The 21300-nt window shown below is 34.6% G+C and overlaps 3 protein-coding genes and 1 long non-coding RNA gene across 4 annotated transcripts; 2 read left to right on the forward strand and 2 right to left on the reverse strand.

Annotated features, from left to right (window-relative positions):
- The first annotated feature begins 51 nt into the window (after nucleotides 1-51).
- On the forward strand, nucleotides 52-8249 carry LOC113043268 (5'-nucleotidase domain-containing protein 3-like). Its single transcript, XM_026202516.1, has 14 exons — nucleotides 52-534; nucleotides 1364-1548; nucleotides 1672-1746; nucleotides 1828-1883; nucleotides 2496-2586; nucleotides 2751-2888; nucleotides 3406-3466; nucleotides 4171-4273; nucleotides 4437-4538; nucleotides 4728-4809; nucleotides 4901-4987; nucleotides 5345-5485; nucleotides 5809-5873; nucleotides 6815-8249. Exons 1-14 carry the CDS (start codon nucleotides 261-263, stop codon nucleotides 7080-7082), a joined length of 1728 nt encoding a protein of 575 aa, XP_026058301.1. The 5' UTR covers nucleotides 52-260; the 3' UTR covers nucleotides 7083-8249.
- Nucleotides 5078-6905, reverse strand: LOC113043279 (uncharacterized). Its single transcript, XR_003275711.1, has 3 exons — nucleotides 6824-6905; nucleotides 5521-5571; nucleotides 5078-5392 (listed from the first exon to the last, which is right to left on the reverse strand). It is a non-coding gene; the product is annotated as an uncharacterized LOC113043279 (long non-coding RNA).
- Nucleotides 8250-10787: 2538 nt separating the features above from the next.
- Nucleotides 10788-13284, forward strand: LOC113043269 (uncharacterized). The gene is made up of 2 exons (XM_026202517.1): nucleotides 10788-12589; nucleotides 13045-13284. Exons 1-2 carry the CDS (start codon nucleotides 11057-11059, stop codon nucleotides 13198-13200), a joined length of 1689 nt encoding a protein of 562 aa, XP_026058302.1. The 5' UTR covers nucleotides 10788-11056; the 3' UTR covers nucleotides 13201-13284.
- A 4361-nt stretch (nucleotides 13285-17645) lies between these two features.
- On the reverse strand, nucleotides 17646-21144 carry LOC113043273 (armadillo repeat-containing protein 10-like). The gene is made up of 6 exons (XM_026202526.1): nucleotides 20765-21144; nucleotides 20395-20540; nucleotides 20160-20294; nucleotides 19819-19995; nucleotides 19671-19742; nucleotides 17646-18576 (listed from the first exon to the last, which is right to left on the reverse strand). Exons 1-6 carry the CDS (start codon nucleotides 21009-21011, stop codon nucleotides 18325-18327), a joined length of 1029 nt encoding a protein of 342 aa, XP_026058311.1. The 5' UTR covers nucleotides 21012-21144; the 3' UTR covers nucleotides 17646-18324.
- Nucleotides 21145-21300: the final 156 nt, after the last annotated feature.

Consider the following 21300-nt stretch of genomic DNA (forward strand, 5'->3'; position numbering starts at 1 on the left):
AACGTAATAAAAAATATCTAACAATTTCAGATCTTTAATTACTTAATTTAGGAAAACAATAAATTAGATAATTATTAAAAACATAACTCTCCTCTGGATTTTTTGTTTCTGAATTATATTAATAATTACAATTTTTGTTGCTCTGGACTTTTATTGTGTAAATTAGCCTGTACGGAAGTAAGCGTGTGTATAATTGAGAATGTACTGCTGAAGCGCTCCTCTGTCAGACAGAAGGCAGCTGAGCTCTGGTGCGGGGAAACATGCCGACCTTGTCCTTGCCGTTTTCAAACCTCTTCAGAAATCAGGAGGGTTTTAAGAGACTCTTCGCGCACTTGAAGACTTTGCACACTAGAAGCGGGAAATGGAGAGTCAACAGCAGCAGCACGCCGTGGGTCTCGAGCTCTGCTCTCGTGTCGCGGAGGAGAGCGGCTCCTGTGGGACAGCTGACAGCAGGGAACATGTGCACAAGCTCCAGTGGCGACAAGACCAGCTGGCTCTGGTCTGTTTACAATGAAACCAAACAGCAAACACAAGGTCAGTTCAGATACTTGTTCTTGAAAGGCCTGATTCCTTTTCCTAAGACGCTGGTCATCTGTCAGAGGGCAGAAACGCATTTTAGATGTTGTACTTTATATTGACCATCTTTGTATAATTTAATTTCTACCTACATTATAATGTATTATATTGTATGGGCTGTAACCTTTATCGAAATTATATTATGTTGTCACTCTGTCACTATTGGACATCATGCTGTTTTATAACTATAATATTTGAGAACCATTTTTTTTATAATACGTTTTTATTCTAAATAATATAATATAATATTAAGTCATTATGTTAACGTACTATTGTAGTAATTATCAATATTAAAATTCATTTTTTTACAGTTTAATTTTAGTTAAAAATGAAATTGTTATTGTTTTTGATTGATTATTTCTAAATATCTATGTAGCTTGAATAAATTTTTTATTTCAGTTTCAAATTAACCAATTTTAGTATTTCAGCTTACTTTATTTCAGTTAGTTGCCGAAGGCAGCATTTCTAATTATCGTTTAAGTTCTTTAATTGTATATTTTTATCTAAGTGCATTTTTTACAGCTTAATTTTTTATTTATTTTCACTAACTTAATGAATAAAAATATTTTAACTAGATTTTGTTCTAGGATACAATAATACAGGCCATTACATGAGAATATTCACATACAAAGATTTACTTTTCATATTTAACGTCGCATTGCAGGTTAATCAGTAATCATTTTAGTTCATTTTTAAGTTATTTATTAAAACTTGGCAAGCATAATAAAAATGTGAATTTAAAGTGTCAATTATTTATTAACACCTTTGTTTTTTATGTCCACGACAGATTTAATTCCTGTGATATCAAAGAACTTTGTGAACCCAGACACCATCTTTGCTAATAATCAGATGAGTCTGCAGGACATTGAGATCTATGGCTTCGACTATGATTACACACTTGCATTCTACTCCAGTCACCTTCACACACAAATATTCAACATCGCCCGGGACATCCTCATCAACGAGCACAGGGTGAGTGGCCCAAGACTTCATTTATGTATATATAATATTGTTACATTTTGTAAGTATTACTAAGCGGCACAGAAATTAAACACTTGAACACAAATTCATGTTTTCTTTGTGTCCACATAACAGTATCCAGAAGGACTAAGGCAATATGATTATATACCGGATTTTGTGATTCGTGGTCTGCACTATGATGTTCAAAAGGTACGTGTCCAGTCCTGATCTACTGTAGATGAAGATTTTATAGGTATCCTGGCTAACCTGTCGATCTCATCTGGTTACTAGGCCTTACTGATGAAGATCGATGCCTTTCATTATATCCAGCTGGGTACAGTGTACAGGTAGAGTGCATCTACTATGATTTTTATACATTATTATTAAAGGGATAGTTAATCGGAAAATAAAAATTCTCTCATTGATTACTCACCGTCGTGTCGTTCCAAACCCGCCAGACCTTTCGTTCATCTTTGGGACACAAATTAAGATATTTTTGATGAAATCCGAGAGCTTTCTGACCCTCCATAGACAGCAATGCATCTGACATGTTCAAGGCCCAGAAACGTTGTAAGGACATCGTTAAAATAGTCCATGTGACATCAGTGGTTCAACCGTAATTTTATTAAGTTATTGAGAATACTTTCATGGTTTCGTTGTGCACAAAACGTATTCTCGTAGTTTCATAACATTATTGTTGGACCACTGATGTCACAAGAACTATTTTAATGATGTCCTTACCATCTTTCTGGGCCTTGAATGTGATAGTTGCTTTGCTGTCTGTGTAAGGTCAGAAAGCTCTCGGATTCATCAAAAATATCTTAATTTGTGTTCTCAAAATAAACTAAGGTCTTACGGGTTTGGAACCACATAAGGGTGTTTAAATAATGACAGAATTTTTTTGGATGGACTATCCCTTTAATCTCAGAATAGATTCACTTATTTGAATGTTTCTGTAGGGGTCTTAATCCTGTGCCAGAAAAGGAGGTCATTGCGATGTACGAAGGCTCGCACGTACCCCTCGAGATCATGAGTGACTACTATGGCAAGGTCTGTAAGCTTGGGCTCTTTTGCTTGTCAAAAGTTTTGTTTGTGCTGAAATGCGTCGAGATTTAGCGGGAAAAATAATAGCAATGTAGCAAGCACAGCTCACACAGAAGTACAGCAGTGAATATGTGCTCCTTTAACACCGCTCTTTCAATCTCTCCATACAGAGCTCTCACGGTCACACCATGAAGCAGTTCATGGATATCTTCTCCCTGCCAGAAATGACGCTGCTGTCATGCGTTAATGACTATTTCATGAAGCACAACATTGACTACGAGCCTGTTCATCTTTATAAAGACGTCAAGGTACAGCTGTTCCTCAAAACGTGTCGTGTATCAGAGCAGGACTCAGAAACAGAAATCAAGATTTCCTTCACCAATATTAGTTTTGAAGGAAACTGTGTGCGGTCGTATTTAGGGTAACGCTGATGTCAGAAAGCACAGCATCTTTTGAGCACACATTTTGGATAAATATGGCTCCTGAAGGTGCTATTTAAGTTCGGAGTGAGCAACATGAAAATGAACAGCCTGATTTTAGAGGAACCTTTTGGATGCACCATCTGTGCCACGTGCCTGGAGAAAAGCAGGCTTACAGATGGTCTAATGTCTTTTATTGGGTCTCAAGATCAGTGTAATTAATAAAAGACACACACCATTGCTCTTACGTTCAGTCCTGCCCGTAATTATGAATTAACAAGTCTCAAAGGGCATGTGACTGAGAGCTTTCTGGCAGTGCGTCAGGGCTCTGTGTGCGGTCTCAGTGCAGAACATTGAGACTGGCTCATATATGATATTCTGCATCTGGTCTGTTCTCCATTCCCAGGAGGCCATAGGAGACGTCCACGTCAGAGGGATTATGTATCGAGTGATAGAAGCTGATATCGGTAAGTTTCTTTTCTTTTTTCTAAGAGTTCTTACCTGGGCCTGCATGAATACTTCAATATAGAAATATGTCTGCTTGAGAGATCTGAACAAGTCAAAGTTTAACATGACATAGTCATGAGAATCACATATTAATGATAATAAATGTGTTGTAAGTATAGAAAATTAACAATTGATTAATATACAAAAAATAAATAATAATAGTATACTGTAATATACAATATAAAGTGTAATATTATATTGATATGCATTAATTAAATAATCTATATTTTTCTATTTCAATTTCATGTATATTGAGTCTAATTATAGAATTATTTGTATTAATATTATTTTTGCGATTAATAAACAATAACTATGTACTGAAACGAACCATATAAAATTTTTATAATATGGATCTGCAGCTCTATAATAATACAAATAATTGCATTTATGCTTAATCTATTTTATTTTTAATAATAAAGTATGATGTTGTATTATTAATACATTTACATATTATTATTATTATTACAATTTAAAACTATTTACTCTGTAATATGTCATATATAATGTACCATTTATGTAAAAAGAATATTTATATTAAATCTAGATTATCATCAACTACTATCATTATTATTTAATTTAATATTTAATATGATTAAATGATTATAATTATTGAATCACACCGTTTCAATATTCTTGTAACCCCTTGTTTTTTTCCTTTCTGCAGAGAAGTACATCTGTTACGGGGAGCAGACACATGCTGTTTTACGGAAGCTATCTAGGAACGGAAAGAAGATGTTTTTGATCACGAACAGCCCTTTTGATTTTGTGTAAGTGCTAACAAGATGCTACATTCAAAAGTCAAAACAAACATCAATGAACAGGAAAAATGCATATCACATGACACGAGAGACACCTTACTAAGGATTTCTACACACTGCTCATATGAAATCCATGTTTCAAATAAAATGTCTTGGTAATTCCTTTATTCAGAGATCGAGGCATGAACTACATAGTTGGTAAAGACTGGCGGGAGCTGTTCGATGTGGTCATAGTGCAGGCCGACAAGCCAGGCTTTTTCAATGACAAGAGGAAGTAAGTTCCTTAAACCCAGAGAAAGCGCTTCAGCTAAACCTGGCAGCGCTGAATCGCTCCTGAATCAATGGCATTCTGACATAATTACAGCCTCATGACAAATGACCTTTGAGGAAGTATTTAGGCATGCCAACCTTTTTTAAATCGAAAAACTTGATGTATTTGTGTGTGTTTTTCCGGTTTCTGAAGACCATTCAGACGAGTTACTGATAAAGGCGTGTTGTTATGGGACAGGATTCACCACCTTGAGAAAGGGCAGATCTATAAACAGGTAATATTTAATTCCCTGGTGTTCAGCTGCGAACTGTTTCTGTTCAGCGAAGACGCTGGAATCTGATCTGTTCACTTTCTCTGTTTGCCAGGGAAACCTGTATGAGTTTTTGCGGCTTACAGGCTGGAGGGGGTCAAAGGTTTTGTACTTCGGAGATCACATATACAGCGACCTGGCCGTAAGCAGTATATTCTTGTCATTTTCTGCGTGTACACAAACCTTCTGCTTTTGTTTTGATAATACGGTACACATTGATACTAGGAAACACAATCCATTTTTAACTACATTGAACTATGTCTTACCAATTCTTTTTATATTAGTGTTGAAGTTTTTCTAATCAAAAGTTTTATTGCTTTATTCTGGATTTATCCTTTTTGGATTCTGGGATATGCAGAGTATTAGTAGTTCTGTCTTATTAATGTCATGTGCATGTCAGAATTAAACATGTCTCAACATGCCTTGTACTGATATTTATTTAAGACGATGAATAGATTATGCAAATGTTGATGTGATGAAAATGTGATGATGGGTGTAGGACCTGACCCTGAAACACGGTTGGAGAACGGGAGCTATCATTCCTGAGCTGCGTAAAGAGATCAAAATCATGAATACTGAGGAGTACGTCCACACCATGACCTGGCTGCAGGCCCTGACCGGACTGCTGGAACAAATGCAGGTCAGACCAACCTTTAAATAACAAAACCAACTTACCAAAACTATTTCAAATGTGCTACTATTTGAGCATTAGTCCATAAAGGTAATCTAAATGTAAAAAAGCAAACATTAACATGCAAATATCCAGTATTGACCAATAAATTAAAATAAATCTCTAATATTGCGTAAGCTATAATATAAAGACACAATATAAAGTGTTTTATTTTTATTTTTTACTTGAATGAGGTCACCCAACTGAAAAGAACTGTATTATATGTCATATCATGTCCATATGTCCTCTTCATATGGGCTGGTTATGAAGCTGTATTTTTCGTTATGTTGCAGGTGCACCAGGACCCTGAGTCACAAACGGTGATTCAGCAGTGGATCAATGAAAGGGAGGAGATGAGGTAATCCTTAAAATCATCTACTATCATTTAGATAATAATATTATATATTATAACTTATAATATTATCCTTAATATATATTTTTATTAAGGTGATTTAAAATATATATATATATATATATATATATATTCTACAAACAGACCAGTACTTTTTTAATTAAATTGAGATACTATTATATACTCATGTGTGTTTTTTTAAGAATATGTCTGTATAGTATTTATACATTTTTATTTCAGATTTAGATTTTTTTTATATATATCAAGTTAGACTAAATGAAAATAAGAAATGTTGCCCTAGCTGAAATAAGTTTAGATTAAAATAGTAAATTTTATTTCAAGTAAAAAATTTTGATGGTATTAGTTTTAGCTTTAGTAAAAGGGATACCTCAGTCAAAATTATATCATTTATTACTTACGCTAATGTCGTTCCAAACATGCAAGAGCTTTGTTCATCTTTGGAACAAGATTATAACAAATTAAGATATTTTTGATGAAATCTGAGAGCTTTCTGACCCTACATAGACACTAACTGACACGTTCAAGAAATGTAGTAAGGACATCGGTGAAATAGTCCATGTGACATCAGTGGTTCAATATCATGAAACTGACAGAATTATTTTTGTGCACAAAGAAAACAATAAATATAGACTGTATTCATTAAGTAATTAATTACAGAATTTTCATTTTTGGGAATTTTCAGCTATCCCTTTAACTACTATAACCTTAACAGACACAAACATTTGGGTTCATTATAGAGAAATTTGACATTGACATTTTTCTAACCAATGTATACAGTATGCTATATTGATGGAATAGAGAAAATGTTATCGTTTTCGATGAACATAGGTGTTTTGAGTTATTGTCTTTTATTCAAATTGAGTTGAAATGGCCGAAAAGTGTCACGTTTTTGTAATCAGTTATTAAAAACAATTTTTTTCCAACAGGTTACGTACCAAAGACATCTTCAACTTCCAGTTTGGTAGTCTTTTCCGCACATACCACAACCCGACCTACTTCACGCGCCGTCTCTCCCGCTTCGCCGACATCTACATGGCGTCCCTCAGCTGTCTGCTGAACTATGACCTCCAGCACACCTTCTACCCCAGACGCACGCCCCTGCAGCACGAGTCTCCCATCTGGCCCGAGCAGACCAGCACCGGAGCCATTAACATCCCCTTCCAGAGCCACAACACAACCCCCAAACCTGAGTAGAGAGGCCACACAAGACACAGGACAGTTACATGTTACATCACTTGAGTCAGATTCAGCTCTAGTTTTAAAGACACATGCGTGTGAGTGACTTCATATATAACTCCTGTGCTGTGATACCTTGTTTTTGATACCATGTAAAACACTGCATGGATGAGAGAGTGCTTAAGGAACATCGTGGTGTTTTAATGTGCCTCGTAGTGTAGGAGAGATTTTATTTTTGTAGTTCGTAGCCTTTATTTCATCACTGGCCTTCATAAATCTTAGAATACTTGACACTCAAGAAAGTGATTGTACATGTGAAAGGGTTAAAAGTTGATTTTGAGCTGAACCGGGTTTCAAGAAGCTAATAAAGAACAACTTTTATTAGAACCAAAGGGAAACTCTCAGGAAGGCAGATGGACGATGTATTCATTTTGAAATGATCATTAAAAAAATCAGTGTTTAATATTTTAAAAGCCTTACATACTGTGTTTAGCGATGTGTGATGATAATAATGTACAGCTGGCTTCAAAAGTTTGAAACCACTAGTGATTTGTTTTGTTTTGTTGACTTATAGAAACATAAAAAATCCTCAATCTTTTAAACTGCTGTTCTTTTTATTACAAATTCTATACTTTATAAAAATAGAGTGAAAAGTTGAACTTCAAAATATATGTGAATTTGACATCAAGTATTTTATTTGTTAACTGTTATTTAATGTATTCAAAATTGTAAATTGGTCTGACTTTGATTTTGAATCTCAAATTATCATTGTGGTTTCAGATTTTTGGTCCCTGCTGTACGTTTTCATTGTGTAACTTTAGAAATCAATATTATAGCTGAACATATACGAGAGTTTCTTGTGTCTCTTACAGGGAATGAGAGTATTGTACTTAAGTTTCATTTATTACCTGTAGGGCATTTCTGCTTGCATGGTAAATATACATTTTTGACTTATATATAAACATTTGCATCATGTTTTGAAGACGCCAGTATTGGGTGGATTTTGCTTAGTTGAAATTGAGAACGCACTACTGTTGTTTTTTTGTCTGCCTAGCTTTTTTTGGTACTTAAGGAAGGACTTCTGTGACAAGTTGTCATTTATTTAACATTGTTCAAATGGCTTTATGTGTTAATCCTTATTTGAAGTGTATTTTATTGGGGATATTTATTATAAATTGAATCAAATTGCTAATTGTTTTGTGATTTATTTATTTTTGTTTACAACATATCCATATATAATTATCTTCGAACAAAATCCCAGCAGGCTGCTTTGATAAGATGATTAATTAGCCAGCAAAGAGTAATTTGACAAATGGCCTTTTAACAGTTGAGCAGATGCTTCAGATTACTGTCTGCTGGTATAAAGCAGCATAAAGCAAGTTTTAGCTGTCTGATCAGCTCTTCAGCCATGGAGACCATCACTACAACAGTCATGACAGTGCAATACCATATTTCCACATGTGGACTACAGCATTCTTTATGCTCGTTTATGAACACAATACTTTCTGTGTTTCATCAACTTGTTGGTGATTGCTGTGATGCTTAAGAACATGCATTTTCTCAGAGCGATGAACGTTATCATTCTCAGTCTGGCCGTGTCAGATCTTATGATCGCCCCCTGTGGCTCTGCCATCATCACCAGCAAAAATTACCAAGGATCTTTCTTTTTAGCGGACGCATTTTGTTTTTCAAGATTTTGCTGTGAACTATTTTGGTGAGTACTGATTTAGAGGAATCATGGTTATTTTATTTGTTTTATGTTATATGATGTGTCCAAATATGTTTTTTTCCTTTCAAAGGACCCACTATGAAATAGTGGTATATAGTGCTGGCAGCTATATTCATGTGGAAAGAAGAACCATTTAAAAGGTGTGAATAATATTAATATTAAATATTTATCATATTCATATAAAATGTTTAATGCTACATTTATTGCAATTCATTATTATATATTTTGAATATGGTATTAAATATTATTTTGAATATATAATTTATTTATCATTTATTTATTATTTAATTGTATTTAATTTATATATAAATTATGTAAAAATGTAAAGAACCATTCAAAATGTGTGTGAAAAATAGATTGTATTTAATAATTGTAACTGAAATTAAACATTTATAATGTTTATATAAAATCTTTATTTATAATATTTATATAGTTTTATATAGTTTTAGTTTACTACTTAATTTTTATATTAAGGTTTTTATTTAAAATGCGTGAGAAATGCTTAATTTTTTATGTAATGTTAAAAAATCTATTGTTTAATAGTAAAGAGTATATAAATACATTAAAAAAATTTCAACATTTAGAAACTTTGTATTAAAAACTATTATTCTAAATATATATTTTAAAATTATGTTATGTAATATTATATATATATATATATATATATATATATATATATATATATATATATATATATATGTATATATATATAATATATATAATACAAAAAATATTGCATATTTATAATATTTATGAAGTTTAAATATCATTTTCAAAATGTGTGAGTAATTTTTTATTCAAGTATTTAATACAACAAAGTTTCAGGTATGAAATAACAATATTAAGCGTTTAATACTAAAATACTAAAATATAACATTAATATATATATATTTAAAACAACATTAAATAAATGACTTATGTTAAGGCTATATTTTGATATTATTTGGCTGCTATGATTATATTATCTCTACTAATACAAATGATTAAAACACTATTTGTAAAATATAATAAAGTGCTGATTAATCTCAATTTCTGACCAGTTTTAGATTTCAGAGTGACCAAAGACAAGCCCCATCTACAATCCCATCATCTACTTCCTTCCTAACAAACGGCTGTGTTTACTGTGACAGAGTGTATTCACTAATGCTTGTTTACAGGATGATATATTAGGCCTAGTGCACAATGAAATGCTACAATCTTTCTCTGAATTATGTTTGTCAGTTTCAAGAGTCTGTCCTGTGGGCGATACATCCCTCGTCATCACACTGGTGGAGCTCTAATGATGTGCTCAACACAGAAGAGCCGAAGCAGGATTAATCCGGTCTCAACTGAGGTATGTGTATTCTTCTATTCAGCAAGCACACATTAAATTGATCAAAGAGGACCATTTATAATGTTACACATTTTATTTCAAATAAATTGCTCTTTTGAACATCTCATTCATCAAATTCCCACGACTTCCACAAAAAACATTAGGTGTTTTCAAATAAGAAGAAATATTTCTTGGCGTGATTTGATCATGTGACACTGAAGACTGAAACTGAAAATTCAGCTTTACCATCATGAAATATATAATTATCTTTCATAATACATTATTTTTGTAACTTGTAATATTTTTGTTTAATACACCATTTTTCTGTTATTTTTAATCTATCAGTTAAACAGTTACAAAATCAAATGTTACAAATCTAAATAAATTCAAACCATTAAACAGCCAAAATTATATATAATTACTATGAATGCAGAGAAGTAACCTGACAAAATCAAAAGAGCACATCTTAATCCCAGATTTAGAGTAAAACCTTTGCCAAATTAATCTCCTCAAAATAAGATTACTGATCGCTATGACAACAAGAGGATAAACTGCATCTTTAATCAAAGATCAGTTCTAATTATGACATTCTATTATTCGAAATAAAATAAATATATTTTTAAAATGTAAATTAGAATTTGAGCTTTTGATTAAATAAATAAATAAATATCTGGCAGAAATAAAGGGGAAAAAAATCATTATAATCAGCCCTTGTTCTGTAATTGGCGTTGTCACTGTCTGAAGAACTACGAGTAAATTGCCTAAAAAAGAAAAAGCATCCCCGGTGACCATGAGCCCTGCAGGGTGTTAATTGAAAAACGCAAACAAATGGAGAACCATAGTGATGATGAGGGAGAGAATAAAGGAGTTTATTACGACAGGCTCTCAAGAAGCAGAAGAGCAGAGATGGAGTGAAAGGTGCGACTTTATTCCTGGAAATCAAAACTGGAGATGAGAAGTAATTTCACCAATGTTTGGGGACAAGTGAACAGCACATGGCAAGACACTCTAGAAGTTGCGTTTGTAGCTGCCAATTGTCTGGTTTTGCTGGTCACTTTGCACGTTGGATTTCTCGCAAACTTGTTCGTGGCGTGGGCCGTGCACCACCAGAAGTCGCTCCAGACGTCCAACAACGCTCTCCTGGTGAATCTGGCCGTTATTGACCTCTTGCGATGCGCTGTTGATTGTCCATTGCTTCTCAGTGTCGTTTTGAGCGCTCGCGACGCGCGAGACCTCGGCGATCTGTTCTGCAGCGCGCAGATCGCGTCGTTTTCTCTCATCTGTTGCGTGCAGTTGCTCACGCTGGCGTGCATCAGCGCCGAGCGATATCAAGCCATTGCACATCCGTTTAAAAATGCCGAGCGCAGAAAACGGATAACGGCGTGGATAGCGTTGACATGGCTGCTTCCCGTCTCCATATCGGTAATGTGCGTGGTTTTCGCGAAAGACTCGCCGGTGTACGTCAGATGCAGAGGTTTGCGCGTGGACACGTTAGACTCGTATGACACGTTTGGAGTTTACATTTTGACTCCCATCTGGTGCGTTTGTTTGACGCTCATCATTGGATTCTACGGTCGTATTTTCTTTATAGTCAGAGCGCACGGTCGGAAAATCTTTGATAAGGGGTCGCTTCCACCACCAAATAAGAAGAAAGATGATACAGAGCACAAAAAAGAAGAAAAGGCTGATATTAAAAATGATGCAGAAAAACAACAAACCTTCGATAATGACAATTTAAAACCGAATCAAAATGAGTCACATGAAGAGAATCCACTGGATTTGCCTCCAACATCTGAGGAACTTACCACATCATTTGGGAAGGAGTCCTTGGATATAAACAAACCAGATCTTGCCAATGAAATACCCAGAGAAACCAAAGTCACCTTTATAGATGAACTTTCCAACGAAGCACCACAGGTTCAAGAAGTTCTTGTGGAGCCAAACGACCACCAACCTACTTCTGAAGAAAGTTCTTCATTAACTAATGAAGAAGACAAGGAGGGTGGTGTGGTACCAAATGTCCAGCACGATGTTCCTGCAGAACGTTCTCAGTCATCAGTAAAAGGAGAAGATGCTGACCAACTAGATCATACTTTAGAAACTTTTCCTCCTCCAGCTAGTGAAGAATATGGTACTGTTAAGTCAAGCCCTTCGCAAGATACTACTGAAGAAACTTCTCCAGCATCAGGGAATGGAGATAAATGTGCTGATAAGCAAAGCGTTCCTCAAGAAACGGCTGCAGAAACGTCTCCAGCATCGACCGGTGAAGCCACAGCTGCTCCACAGGAGGAGAGGGAGGAGGAGGTGGCAGGTGCCGTCTGTATGATGCCATCTCTCGCCCAAAAAGAACGAGGGAACGCCAAGAAGGAGAGCAAACTGGCCAAGCGCTCCGGATACATCATCTTCACCTTCCTCATATTTTGGATCCCACTGATTGCGACAGTGGTTTTAAATCACTTCTTTTACCAAAACGACAATCTAACAGTAAGTTTCAAGCAAAATTTGTACTGATTTGTATCAATTTATCGTCAGAGAAAACTGTTTCTATGCCTCGTTCAACCAGATTAGCTCTTTAACATCTACCATTCACACCACAAAATAAATAAATAATGAAATAACAAATAAAATAATGAATTTTTAATAAAACGTGATTAAAATAAGACTTTGTTAACTAATACTTAAAACTGGAAAAATAAAACTTAATTATGGGTGATATATTTAATTCTCAGTGTCTTGCATATCAAGTAAATGTATCTTGTTTTAAAATTTATATAAATTAATAAAAAAAAAACGATTTTATCAAAAAATACTGATTATTAATTACATAACCTAGTGTTTTTATTTATTATTTGCTTGTGTGCAGTGTGTTGGTCATATTGCCAAGTCTAATGGTTTATGATGTTTATGATGTCTTGGCACCTGTATTTAATGTATTTCAGGTGGAGGTTTTTCGGGAGCTGGAGGTTTTAACAGTGTCTTTGGTCTGCATGACATCCCTCACCAACCCGATCATTTACGCTGCGGTCAACCCTCAGTTCCGCACAGAGTTTCACAATCTGAAGACAAAATGGAAAGCATTTTTTACATATTCATAGAGTTGATATATACTTGTGGAGTTATTAAGAGCCGAGATCCCAACACTACATCAAGGGGCTGTTTCATTAAAAAAAAGTTTACAAAATAAGCCAGGTTAATTTCAGTTTCAGTCTGATATATTGTCAGCTGATTTGGTTCAAAATAAGTCAGACTAACTGAAATAAGCCTGGCTTATTTGGTAAACTTGTTTTATGGAACAGGCCCCTGATCTGTTTATTTGTGTTGTGTTGTTGTATGCTGTTGGCCACAAATTGAATTAGATGATGCTGTCTTAAATCTTAAGAAATGCTAAGACTATTATTAATTTAAACCGATGTTATGAATAATGTTTGTAAAATGCTACATTTTGGTAACAATGAAATACAGTGTAGCCTATTACATTACATTTTGTAAGACAATGTTCAGCCTTGACCTTTGAAAATTTTTTTTTATTAAATTAAGATTGAGCATATTGTGTTCTTTGATTTACTTTTCCAATTATATGATGAAAAAATATTGATGACTAATAAAATGTGAAATACATATATTTTTTAACCATGTATAAGTTGATAAAGCAATGAGAAAGAAAATATTTTTTTTGTTTGTGTATTTAGTTTTTTATATTGTATGTTTTGCCCTCAGAGATTGACCAGAAATTTATTTTAAATTTCCATGTATTAATATATAAGATATAATTCAACCATAAAAAATAAAATAATGAAGTCTTGTTAAAACAGTTCAAAAACACTTTTTAGACAGTTATTTAGACAGTCATATTTTAATATAGACATTAACAAACAAACAGGTAACTGCAACAGATGAAAATGTTCGTGAATATTAATAGTCTAAGACACAATGTAAGTCTAATGTTAACCTGAAAAAAGTAAACAATGTTTCATAATGTAAATCACATCATAATTTGATGGTAACGCTGAATTTTTCAGCAGTTATTACTCCAGTCTTCAGTCACATGATCATACTAATATGCTTGTAACATTGACAGTTGTGGGAAGCCATGTACGACTGTAATGCAAAAATGCAATCTTTTGGTAATCGATTTCATAAATTAACGTATTTTCCCAAGATTTGTGCATCAGACATTTTTTTAAGACCGTGCTAAATTAAAATGAATTTTTGTGAGTATTAATAAACTTATGCATCTGTGTGTTTTGGTAATATGTTTCATGAAATAATGTATTTTCACAATTTATTTGTACCAGGAATTGTGCAACATGACATCAAAATCAACTATATTTACCTTCTATAATAAAATATTAATAATCTTCATAATACATACATTAAATTATGTAAATGGATCTAATTTAGTACATAAATTATTATTATTTAAATTATAATATATTCATAAATTATAATATATTAATGTAGTCAAACTATAAATAACGTTGATCTTAATAGACTGTCATATTGTTCACAAAATTCTACAGGGAAAAAAATAAATCATACATTTTCATAAAAATGAAATGCTTCTTTTTTTATTCCTCATATACCATTTACATATTTAGAGAGTTTTTTCCAATCAATGTTTGCCACCAAAACCTGCTTGAAAACAGTAATTTCTGCTGACACTGGTGGTCTTCTTTAACTTGGATTATTCTTCTTTAAAATTATATTATATTATTATATTAAATTGCATTATATATAAAATCAATTCCCACCCTATATTATTCCTACTTTAACAGTTTCACTTAAAGTGATGTCACATAATTTAAGTTAAATGTGTTACAGTGTCATTTTACGTTGTCTTTAATTACTAGAGCAGGAGAGAAGTGTAATATCAAGCTAATTTTTGTCACCTCGTGTCACATGACATCTTACCTCCTATTGATATGAAGAGCAGAGAGGAGCGGACCCCTGCAGAGCGACTGTTAAACCTCTGCTCCTGTGCCTGAACCCCGTGATTATCACACAGATCCCCTGAGAGCGACACACACACAAATATCACGGTCATGCATTGCACATTTGGCAGATTTAGGATCCTCTGTGGTGTAACAGATCTCATACTGGTATGAAGAGGAGGGTTCTAGTGAGAGCCGCCTTCACGATCTCCTGCAGGCCCTTATTCCCCTGGTGATGACCTCGGAGCAACGGCGTGATGTAAAAGGTCAACTCTGTGGTGAAGCCGAATGTAGCGTTCACCACAGCACTGACAACAAAGTTACTCTGAGTGGAAATACTGAGAATAGAGATGACAACAGTGTTGCTGTCAAAAGGTATTTGTGAGGTTCTGGTGTTGTTCTGGTGTAGCTGCTCACCTTTCAAAGCCCATGACGATGTAATACGAGAGATATAATGTTACAAACTCTGCTCTTTTTACAATCTGTTTATCAAAGAATCATGAAAAACTGTCTCATGGTTTCCACAAAAACAGTATGCAGCACAAATGTTTTCAACATTGACAATACGGATAATTGATCATTTTTGAGCATCAAATCATTATATTAAAATGATTTCTGATAGATCATGTGAGGCTGAAGACTGGAGTAATGTTGCTGGGAATAAATTACATTTGAAAAATATAAAAACGGAAATAGTTATCTAAATAGCAAAAATATATCTCAGTTTTTACTGTATTTTGGATTAAATAAATTAGATTTAGTTCAAAAACATTACCAAATCTTACCGACCCCAAACTTTTTAACATTGTTGTGGATGTGGTATAAAACTGACAACATATTTCTGAATATCAGTATTAAATATTTGTAGATTGATGTTGAGTATACTAACAACAAACACAATGATCCCATCCACTGTGTATTTATAGAAGTAGTAGAGAAGTTTTCCAAATGGCCATAGAAAATAGCAGGACAACCTCCAACAGTTTCACTGAAATAAAACAGTGGCACATTAGCAATCCAGAGAGATACTACAATGTATCAGTACTTATTTAGACAGATTCTTACCACACGGGATGCCAAAAACTGTGAAGAGCATTAGGAGTCCAACAAAAACATAAACCAGAGAGATCCACCAGCCGAAGAGAAACATATAGAGAACGTTGCCACAAGTGAACGATGAACCCACAGTGTCCGACCTGTCCTGAAAGAGACGCTTTGTCACATGAATCTTGCACTTCCTGAATCCAAACCTAAATAAATAGAACAGAGCAACATCAGCATCAACATCAGCAATATGCAAAATAAAACTGGACATATGTGTCCAGTGCACATTTACCTTATAATTATTTGTGATTTTTTGGGCCTCTATTTCATTTTCAGCACTTATGCTGGTCTTGCATGGGTTCTTATCTCATATTTCTTCACCGAAGCTGCATTCTGTAAAGAAGTTTGAAGTAAAGACAATAAAAGGGTTAGTAGCATCATGTTAGAAAACAAGCACAAAAAAACACCCTTGATTTAATGAAAGGTGCATGGGGTCTCACTTCTCTGCGGGTGTTTCGGGGTGTAGGAGCCGCTTGTTTGCAGGAAACAGGAGTGAGTGTGAGCATCGCTGACTTCTGAGTGAACGGGAGCTACACAAACCCTGTCACAGCATGAACCAGCCTGATGAAACCTAGAGAACCGCTGGACAATCTGATGGAATCATGGTTATTATTAAGCATTAAAAACTGTTTGGTTTTATTTAAATTATCATATTTTCTAAATATATTTATTTGAATTCCTTAGAATCGGCAGCATATATCTGTTAATATTGACAAAAAAAAAACATGTTAACATTAATTAAATGTAAAAAAAAAAAAAAGTTTATTGTAAATAAAACATTAATGAACATGGTTCAACTATTTCTTACATGCAATAAATTGCATTAAATTATAAATATCTCAAACTGGTTACGGTGTATTAGATACATACACATTGGTTTATTAGTAGTTACTAATGTGTGACTGAAAAATATGCATCATGTAAATTTGATCCGGATTCATTTACATCCAGGATAAATTATAATACACGTTCAAATCCATTAATGTGAAAAACAACAGACAGCCATTAATGTCACGAGAATTTATGATCATGTGACATCCATTGTTGCATATCAAAAGTCCGAAGTAATTGAAACAACGGTGTAATGGTCTGTTTTAATAAAATAACGCACTGCACTGTTGACAATTCAGGCCAGTGGATTCTTTTTAGTTCTTCAGTTTACATACAATGGCGTTACTTGTTTGTATTATTGTTTACCTTGCTTTTCTGAGTCGAGTTTTCTTCTTCGCGGCTCTACATTCAGTGTCATTTCAGCACATGCTCTTCTCTGTCATTCCACAGTCTCAGTCTCGAATGACAGACAGTTCTCGCTAAATATGTGAGCGAACTGGACTTACAAAACAAACCCCAAATAAACGAATCTCTAAAAAAAAAAAAAAGGTACAATAAGGCACTCCTGTTTCTGTTTTCAGAATGCGTCATACTTTATGCTATGGTGCAAAATAAAGCTAAAAACGCAGCATTAAGTCACTTATAACAAATGAGACAAATTAAATAAACAAAGGTTATTAAAAATGTTAATATTTATTTTAAAGAACTTCCACAGACCTGATATAAAAGCCAAAAAGCATTCCTAAAAGAAATCATAGCAAATATTAACCACTGTTTTATAATTGCCTTATAAAACAATATTTCTTAATGCATCGCTCGCTGGCCCTGTCGATATCATCATCAAGCATAAGAAAACAGTCACAGTACAATCAATGCACACATTCTGTAAAAATAAGGTTCCTGGGTCATTACTACATCAGCGTAACCTGAATAACGTTTTTTAGTAGTAAACTTCACTTGCATTATGCAGCACTGAAGTAACACTTATTTTTCAAGGCATTAAGATTTCTAAACATGCTGAGATGTTACAAGAGTCCTTTCCACCACTAGTCTGGATATCCAAAGCACTTAGTGTGGTCAGAAAAAATACCTGCACTCACTTGGACAAGAAAATGTTAGGCAGTGAAGATGTCCTCATCGAACGAGGTCTGTGGTGTTCACAAATGTCTATTATAGGAACAAAAATCACTCCAAATGCCTGAGGGAGTCATTTCTCATCCATTACCTGTAGATCTCAACACTGTTCCAGCAAGGGTTTGAAGCTACAGTAGGTTGTTAGTGCAGAGCTCTAGGCAAACAAGCTTCTACACAATGAAGAACGGGTATATTTGGTAAAAAATGTTCTGTAAGAGCTTATGTGAGGAGTCTGGCCACCTGTGACTTCACCTCCTCGTCTGGATGGGACAGCAGCAGGGGCAGTTTACGGTGCAGCTGAGAGGAGCTGTCCAGTAAAACACAGAACAGAGAGTCCTGTCGCCTCCTCAGAGCTTCAGCCACCTGAGCAGAGGGTCTCCACGCGCGCAGATTCCCCACGAAAAACAACAGGCGGAGAAGAACAGACGTGCTTGTGCAGCCGTCAAACAACAAAATCAGGGACGCTGGAGCCTGTGAACAGATTTACAAGTACATGGAGGAGCTTGTGTCAATATATAACAGCTCACAACTAAGAGAAGAACTCAATTATGGCTGCATGAAGAATCAAGATAGAACCAGAATCGCAACGTGGCTTAGTGTGGTTATAAAATCACATAGATTGTGATTTATATAAATAAATAAACATACAAATATATATTTTAGGTTTTCAGAGCGCTAGCTGCAGTTTAACGCCAAAATAAATACAATTAAGATGGCCATAATTTGTAAGGCTTCACAAATTGGCCGAATTTTTTTTTATATGCTGATATAAAATGATGTTATCAGAATAAAATTAATTATTAAATTAAAAGGTTTTTTTCCTAAACACAAATTTTTATTTCACAATGAAATATTACAATATATTTCTTTATATTATTATTGCAATAATAATACAATATATGACTTAAATAAAATCTTAAAATAATATTAATATTAACAATAGTAATGATAAATGATTTTATTTTATTCTCATGTTGACATATTATAATTATTATTAAATAAAGATAAGACACAAAATAAATATTACTAATAATAAATACTACTTTATTAAATAAAGTAAGAAACATTACTATTACAATACTCTACTGTGAAATAAAGCAAATTAGTATTTAGGAGAATCTAATAATATTGATAATGATGTGAATTTATTTTGATCATATGATGATTTATTTTTATCATGTTGATTACAAATTCATTAAAATCTGGAAAAAGTGTAAAGCCATACAAACAAGCACAGCATGCCTTTTTTTTATAATAATCTTATTTTAAATAGCAATGGCAGTTTTTATCTGAAGAAAAATCACAATAATATTCTTTCCTCAAATCGTGCAGCACTAAACTGAATCATGACCACAGAGTGGCCTTAAAATAGAAGTATGCATCAACAGCAGGCAATGAGAAAAACTAGGACACCTAGCATCCAAGGCGATTATATATAGATTTATCTATTTATAATCATATTGTGTTGGTATGACTGAATATTCACTGGAACCAGCTGCACTGGATCTCACTTACAAAACAGTGAAAGCATTACAGCAGAAACCATAAAAGACATGCTTGTTCACCTGAGCTTGCACAATATCGTCCATCAGATCTGGATTGGAGGAAAGATTGACCAGGACCTTCAGGACCTGGATCTGCAGGAACAGATTCAATCTTCAACACATCTGCTTGTGTAAACACATCACTGAACACGTTCCTCACGTTAATCACCTGTAGGACTTCACTGCTCACTACGAGCAGTGACAGGAGGAGGGTGATGGAACCCTTCATCAGATGCTGGTGATTATCCGTGACTGACAGATTAGTGAGCAATCGGAGCGCTGCCAGCTGAAGGTCAGAGTTCACCGGCGACATCTCAATCATCTGCATCACCGACGAGACGTATATCTGACCAACAACAACAGAAACCAGTGTAGGCATAGTATCCATGGTAGAGCGAAAGAAAAACAGATTCAAAATGGTGTCATTTATATATTATAACAGCATTTATTAATATTTTGTAGTAGCGTTTTTTACGTTTAATTCTGTCCTCTTAATAAATAATGCGATACCTTCAGCTGCTCTTGATTGCGGATATTCATGCTCAAGTTGTTCAGAGCGTTCAGAGTCTGAACGCGGATCTCAGGCGAAGGGTCTGAGAGGAAGCCTGCTATGATGTGAAGACCTCCGAATTCTCGCAGAAGATCCTAACGAAGAAAAACAAAAAATAACTTTAAATATGCTGGATCATCAAGTCCAAAAAATACGTCTTATGCATAATGTCTAGAAGACAGAACATCAGATGACCTGGTTTACTGTAAAGGCAGCAGCATTTCCCAAAGTCACGAGAACTTTCCTCCTCTCTTCTAGGTTTGGGCTGCTCTGCAGAAGCGAGAGAAGCATACTCAGATGTCGAGGCTCCAGGTTGGCAGCAGATTTGGAGAAAATATCACCTTGTGAGAAGACAAAAACATAAATAAAGGATTGTATGAAGAAGACATCTACTTCTGTTTCTAAATCAAGAACCTAGGACAATAAAATGAAGTTGACACACTGCCTAGATATACACTCACTGTAATGTATATGATTGAAAAACACTCCCTTCAAACTTACACAGAGCTGTCAGGAAGCAAGACTTTTATAACACATCCAACCATTTCAATGTCACTTAACTTACTAGATTCAGTATCCACAGTAGGATCCAGATTATCACTCTTACTGACAACTTTAAATCCAGACACTTTGGCCATCAGGCTTCCAGGCTGAATAGTCACACTTTTAGCAGACTTTTTTCTGTTTACTCCCGCATCTCCCGCGCGACTGAAGACTAGTTTATAAATGCCATACGAGGCTCCGGCTCCTGCTACAATCCCCAGCAGAGCCTTCACGCTGCACAGGCGGGCTACGACAGTGTCGTCTCCCATTCTGCGATAGGCGCAGCTTTCATATGTTAACACATGCTCCTTGTCCGACAGGATAAATAATACAGATACAAACAGTTCCTGATCATTTTACCCGTCACTACTGTTTCCTCAGCTCTGCGTCTATTGCGTCAGTGAGTGGACGACCAAAACATTTCGCAGAGTTAAGTGTTGCTGTGTTGAGCGTTCATTAATGATTCTGCGTTTTTGAACGAATTACATTTCTATCATAATTGAATAAATAAAAATAACCATGTGATTTATTTAAAATCCATCTATGCTTCTATTTATC

Source organism: Carassius auratus, chromosome 25, assembly GCF_003368295.1.
Source record: "Carassius auratus strain Wakin chromosome 25, ASM336829v1, whole genome shotgun sequence".
NCBI lineage: Eukaryota > Metazoa > Chordata > Actinopteri > Cypriniformes > Cyprinidae > Carassius > Carassius auratus.

Bases quoted from the DNA above. Each gene is read 5' to 3' on its own strand.
- LOC113043268 (XM_026202516.1), top strand. From the start codon at position 261: ATGCCGACCTTGTCCTTGCCGTTTTCAAACCTCTTCAGAAATCAGGAG. The intron at 4,810-4,900 runs GTAATATTTAAT...TCTGTTTGCCAG, and splicing joins AAGGGCAGATCTATAAACAG to GGAAACCTGTATGAGTTTTT. The intron at 5,486-5,808 runs GTCAGACCAACC...GTTATGTTGCAG, and splicing joins GACTGCTGGAACAAATGCAG to GTGCACCAGGACCCTGAGTC.
- LOC113043273 (XM_026202526.1), bottom strand. From the start codon at position 21,011: ATGGGAGACGACACTGTCGTAGCCCGCCTGTGCAGCGTGAAGGCTCTG. The intron at 20,541-20,764 runs GTAAGTTAAGTG...TCTTCTCACAAG, and splicing joins TACTGTGGATACTGAATCTA to GTGATATTTTCTCCAAATCT. The intron at 19,743-19,818 runs GTGATTAACGTG...CTGTTCCTGCAG, and splicing joins TGAGCAGTGAAGTCCTACAG to ATCCAGGTCCTGAAGGTCCT.
- LOC113043269 (XM_026202517.1), top strand. From the start codon at position 11,057: ATGAGAAGTAATTTCACCAATGTTTGGGGACAAGTGAACAGCACATGG. The intron at 12,590-13,044 runs GTAAGTTTCAAG...AATGTATTTCAG, and splicing joins ACCAAAACGACAATCTAACA to GTGGAGGTTTTTCGGGAGCT.